This window comes from Dipteris shenzhenensis, chromosome 13 (assembly GCF_047967505.1).
Source record: "Dipteris shenzhenensis isolate YYH24624 ecotype China chromosome 13, Dip_SZ_1.0, whole genome shotgun sequence".
NCBI lineage: Eukaryota > Viridiplantae > Streptophyta > Polypodiopsida > Gleicheniales > Dipteridaceae > Dipteris > Dipteris shenzhenensis.
The window spans coordinates 28,915,825-28,921,765 of record NC_141608.1 but is presented as its reverse complement, the minus strand read 5'-3'; the positions used below and the strand labels follow the sequence as shown (position 1 = coordinate 28,921,765).

General features: G+C 43.3%; 1 protein-coding gene and 1 pseudogene across 1 annotated transcript; both read right to left on the bottom strand.

Moving 5' to 3' along the window:
- Positions 1 to 2,303: 2,303 nt before the first annotated feature.
- On the bottom strand, positions 2,304 to 3,560 carry LOC147895258 (putative pentatricopeptide repeat-containing protein At5g52630 pseudogene; annotated as a pseudogene).
- On the bottom strand, positions 3,496 to 4,515 carry LOC147895257 (pentatricopeptide repeat-containing protein At2g33680-like). The gene is made up of 2 exons (XM_087383438.1): positions 4,185 to 4,515; positions 3,496 to 3,881 (listed from the first exon to the last, which is right to left on the bottom strand). The coding sequence occupies exons 1-2, from the start codon at positions 4,513 to 4,515 to the stop codon at positions 3,496 to 3,498; spliced, it is 717 nt and encodes a 238-aa protein (XP_087239564.1).
- Between the last annotated feature and the right edge of the window lie 1,426 nt (positions 4,516 to 5,941).

The following is a 5,941-nucleotide window of genomic DNA, read 5'->3' as shown; positions in this document are numbered from 1 at the left end:
TGACCGTGAATTTAAATTCATCGCACAATTATAGCAACTGATGTTTCAAAATCTTGAAAAAACCGTGAGTATAGGTTTAATCAAACCTAATAAACCAAGCAAGGTCATTTATAACAATGATTATTTTGGCTCGTTTGCTGAGCGTGCTGCCTTCCTCCTTTGCTGTCCCTGCTGCCTGAGTCCTCTTGGCTGCCCCCTTGGCTGCCCCACACTCTCCCTACCTTGGCTGCCCCACACTCTCCCACACTTTCCCTACCTTGGCTAAGTGTACTCCAGAGCCATTTATTGGATTTTCCCTTGATCTTGATGACAATGATGGTGAGGATCAGCCAGAGGGAGAGGATGATGTGGAGCAGCATGAGGATGAGCAGATTGAGGGACAGCCTGGACAGGAGGATGAGATCCCACTTGCTGATGACTAGTCTTTGACTCACCAGTTACCTCGGCCCTTGAGGCTAGTTTTGTACTTGTCATACTTGATACTTTTGTCATATGTACATTGTACTCAGCAGCCAGCTTTTTGTATTTTCAGCTATTATATATCCTCATGCAATGTACTTTCTTTTCAGTTTCAATTTGGAGTCTGGACTCTGGGGTCTTTAAATTTTTAATGTTTAAGACTTTAAAGTTTAATCTTGGATATTTTAAATGTTTTGTCATTTTATGTCATATGCTGACATGTCATATGACGTGGCGTTCCCTGACGTTCCCGATCCGCTCCCGTTCCCGTTCCCGCTCCTAATCTAGCATCTGACGTTCCCGTTCCGCGGTAACTATGATTCTGGGCCTCATTCCAGCCAATCTGCTGCCTGTATCTCTGTGGATACTTCTTGGGAGATTATAGCGAGCATAGCAGCCTGGCATATCTGGAGATCCAGATGCACAGAGGCTATGGAGGGTACTCAGGTTCATCCCTCGCACACATTGGCTAGTATCTGGACAGACATCGTACACACTCTGATGGCCGTATGGACGGGTATGCAGGGGGACTCCCGTGCAGCCTCAGCTAGGAGGGCTTCTTTCTTCAGGGAATGGAAGGATTCTCCTTTCTTCTCTGAATCTACTACAGGGTTGAGATGGCACTTTCAGCCTCAGCCTTGGTTTCTTTCCACCTCACTCTGAGGGGGTTTTTTATTATCCTCATGATTTCATGATGTATTCCGCTTTGAGCTTGCTCTCGCGGGTTTTTGTTCTTACTTAATAGAAGTCTTTTTCATGGAAAAAAAAAAAAATCTGCTGCCTGTATATCTACCTAAACTATGCCAGCCTCCATATGGCAGCCCACAAACCAACCATATGTGTCCATGTGGCATCTACATGAGAAGCAGATCATTACATCATGCCTATCGGAAAGATTACAGGGGTAGAAAGTTCTTCAAAGATGACAGCAATCTTCCGTCCTACTACTGCAGACTCTCCAGGAGTCAAGGATAACTAATGAATCCTCTGAGGATGGTTGTTTGACCATACAGTGAATGGCCTCCACCATGCTGCTGCTTCACGCTGGCAATCAAGCTGGAATCAGCCCTGGCTGAAGGAAAAATAGGCTAGCTTGGATTTTCTCCATCTCTACAAGGATCTTGCTGGCTGACTGGTACAGAAGGTACCTGAGAGAGAGAGAGAGAGAGAGAGAGAGAGAGAGAGTTTATTAAAGTCTTCGGAAGACCAAAGGGTCTATGGGACTAAAAGAAACCTGACACAATGATCTGAGGGATGGAACCACTAACAGGCATCAACAGGCATGGTGAATACAAAAAAAGGAGAGTCCATGATCATGATCATAATGGCACCAATGCATAAAGAAGCTCACCAAGGCAAGGCGTCAATCCTGACAGGAGGGTGTTGCCATGTGTGGTGGCAGAAAACCTGTGATGGAACACTGGCGGCTGCCAGTATGTGTGACCCACTGTAGTCTCCTGGTTATGGCCCTACAGCAAACAAGCGCCATTGTGACCCCTGTGGGTCGTGTCTCTGGACTAGTGAACATGGACGGAAGGTCGCCCACTATGATCTATGCCTCAGTCCATCAGTCGTATCCTGGATGTATCCATGGGCATGTTCCTAGATTCATCTAGAAGCCCATAGTACAACAAAATATCAAGGAAGACCCAGTCTATATATCTAGATGAATCCAGAAACATGCCTAAACTCATCCTTTAAAAACACAACACATAGTGCAGCTTCAATCCCATGATGGTCATTCATAATGTTGAAACCATAAGTTTCATCACGCATAGCAGGGACTAGCTACTACTACATCCACACTGACGTCATCAACACCCAACAGTGGGTGTAGACCATAGTATAAACATATGCTCTCAAATATACAAATCCACACACCCACACACAGTTGAGCATCCATTTATACAAAGGTCTTTGTACTGACTTTCTGTCGGCACTCCGGAGGTGAAGGGCAGTGACAAAGGAAGACCCAGTCTACTCTGAGGGTGTCTAAGGACTAAGAGTGTGCGTGTGAGCATGTGTGTGGGTGAGCATAGCCAAAAGGCCTTGTACAAAACGTTTGTAGAGGACCTTGTGGAGGTAGTACAAGGCAAAAGAGTATGTCTGTTGAGTGTGGCTGACTTTAGGTCCAATCCCACCTCACAAAGAAGATGCTGTTGTGTCTCCGTATCTCAGCAATATATGCTCCCATGGCTATCATATGTCCCCTCTGTGCAAGGAATGAGCATATTGTTTGACCCATGAAGAGCTGGGGAAACGTCTACATGAGAGCCTGCTTCAGTTTCCACTACTCTCTGCTGGAAGTTCATGTATAATTGGTATGTAGGGGAGGTATATTGCCATGACCCTCTCTCATTGACTTGAAGTGCAGACATCCTTCATCTACTAAGCCCACACGACTGCATGCAGAAAGAAGAGACAAGAACGTTACATCATCTGGCTTCAAGCCTGCCTCCTGCATGCCCTTAAAATGATGCAAGGCCAATGGGTAATCCCCGTGCTGACCAAAAGCTGCAATAACTGCACTCCATGTTACAGCATCTCTTCTAGGCAAATTTCTGAACACAACGCTTGCATCCTCAAGACTCCTCAACTTTGCATACGTATCTATCAGGGCACTGCCAATAAACTTATCTGATTCAAAACCGCTTTCAATGATATAGCAGTGAATCTGCCTGCCTTGCTCTAGAGCTGCTGTGCTGGAGCATGCTTTAAGAACACAAGCAAATGTGGTTTGGTCTGCTTTCAAGCCCTCTAGCCGCATTTGATTGAAAATCTGGAGGGCTTCCTGACCATTCCCATGCTGGGCATATCCTCTTATCAGCGCACTCCATGTTACAACGTTTTTATTGGGCAACTTGTAAAATATCGAATGTGCAACATCAAGACTTCCACTTTTCCCATACATGTCAATGAGGGTACTAGCCACAAACACATCCAATTCAAACCCACTTTCTATAAGGTCAGCATGAATCTGTTTGCCTTCCTTTAGGCCTGCCATGCTGGAACATGCTTTTAGAATGCAAACAAATGTTATTGGGTTTGGCTCATCCCGTCTTTTTGCATTTTCTCAAAAAGCTGGAGAGCTTCCTTTCCAAGCCCTTGCTGGGCATATCCTGTGATCAAAGCGCTCCATGTCACCACATTCCAATTAGGCAACCTGTCAAATATCATGTGTGCATTTTCCAGTCTCCCACATCTTGCATACATGTCAATAAGTGTGCTGCCAACAAAAAGATCTGATTCAAATCCATTTTCAATAATTGCACAGTGAACCTGACTGCCTTCTTCTAGGACTGCCATGCTTGGACATGCTTTAAGAAGGCACAGAAATGTGACCCGGTCAGGCTCCATGCCCTCCTTTTGCATTTGCACATATAGTGGGAGTGCCTTTTGAGCATGCCCAAGTTGCATATGCCCTGAAATCAACACATTTCAAGCCACACAGTCTTTCCTGGGCAATCCATTGAACACAGCTTGTGCATCCTCTAGACTCCCACATTTGGCATACATATCAATGAGAGAGTTGCCAACAAACAAGCCCAACTCAAGTCCATTAATAATAATGTAGGTATGGATCCACCTGCCCTGGCGTAGGGCCAATACATTTGAGCATACTTTCAAGATGCAAATAATTGTGATCCGGTTGGGTTGGATCTGATGATGTTGCATTTGATTGAAAAGGTGAAAAGCCTCAAATCCATTCCCAAGCTTGGCATAACCTGCAATAGACTTATTCCATGTCACCACGTCAATATCAATAAGATTGCTGCTCGAAACAGCGTCTAGGTCAAGCCCTGCATTTATAATATGAGCACGCATTTGCTTTGATTGCTCTAAGGTTGCAATGTCGAATGGTTTCTGAAGTTCAGCAACTACCATTTTGGGTGGTTTCCCGTTTGACTTCTGCACTTGCCGAAAAAGTTTTACAACGTCCTTGTTCGTTCCAATCTTAGAATGTGCAAATGGATCAAGACTGTTTCTCTTATCCACATTTACTGCCTGAACACGTAGCCCGTTTATCACTCCAAAAGAAAAAGCGTTTTCTCCCATTCTGCATGTTAGGAGAAAAGGAAAAGGCAAATGCATTTTTTAAACGAGATAGCGAATGAGAGATGCTTCTTATCCATCATATACATTTTAAGACAAAGCTTAAAATACTAGAAGAGACATTTATGCATAAGCACTGCAAGCCATTTTCAAGTAAAAGTGCTACTTGAAAAGATCGAAACCTCATCCGCAGTATTCATTTGAAACTTCACGATTCTCAAGAGGCTCTGGTGGTTGCCCTGCTCGGTGCTTTACAGTGGCAATCTCTGTCACCACAAAGGAGGGATCCAACCACCATCAATCAACAAGGCCTTCTTTTCGTGATTGAGAGAAAGCGCACATATCTTGAATTTCTCTTTCAAACAAAGGGTGACCATGTCCACGCAGCGTAATTTGTACCCACAATCTACAGCCCTTGACGAGTTCTAGATCAGAGCTTGAGTACTGAGCTTGAGTACTGGCTTCGTCCACACTTAAAGCAAAGAATGATGCAGCCGCTTGCAAATGCAAAGAGATTTGCAAACTCTATGTGGCCACTAGAGAGAGAGAGTTCTTTATAGAAAGAAGTGTCTTGTGTGAGTGTGTGTGTCTTTGTGAGAGAGAGAGAACCACTTGGCAACAAACTGTGTGGGACACTTTCTAACAAAACTGTTAGTATAGCACTGCTTGGAAGGCAATGCTAACAAGCTTCCATCTTCTTTGAATGATGTTGTGGGTAACTTTAAGGACCTTTTCCCACTACAGTTAGGTTATGTTAGTGAACTTAACATAAGTAGTTCTTTTAAGTTACAATTAACCTTTAAATGAAAATTACATTCCATTGGTAACCCATTATGTTATGCACTAAGTGGTTTTAAATAGAACTTTGAGATATTTTTAATACAAAATGGCTTATCCCAAGTCAAGGTCACAATGGATTCTTCTTTTCAAGTCCTTTCAAATGAGTACCTATGTTGTATGGTTCCGAGTTGATCTTGACCATGAAATTTTCTTAACAAGCATCTTGCTTTAAGTATCATTCCCACTGCTCTTACCCTTAAGTAAACCATCAAATTTTCACATTCCAACTTCTTTCTCTTCTTAGAAGTCCTTAAAGTACCTATTTTGAAGGGGTTAAATTTACAAACATTTTTAACGGCGGGCAGGTAGGATATTTAACTTAACTACATTCAAAAAATGCTAATGGGAATGCACACTAATGTGGACACTCCGTTAAGAGCCTTAACTAGTGCTCCCTAACTAGTAATGGGAATAGGCCCTTTAAGTATCTTTTTTGGAAGCATTTGTTTTGCCTTTCTCTACCTATGGGGATTGTGCAAGGGCCTTAAATGAATGCTATCATAAAAGGATAAAGGGATTTAAAGGTTGTCCTAATCTAAGGGTGAAGTTGTCCTTAAATGAATGCTATCATAGAAGGATAACTTGAGAG

Excerpts from the sequence above, each read along its gene's own strand:
- LOC147895257 (XM_087383438.1), bottom strand. The coding sequence starts at position 4,515 with ATGGGAGAAAACGCTTTTTCTTTTGGAGTGATAAACGGGCTACGTGTT. Across the intron at positions 3,882-4,184 it reads ATGGAATAAGTCTATTGCAG|GGCATATGCAACTTGGGCAT; the intron begins GTTATGCCAAGC and ends TGTTGATTTCAG.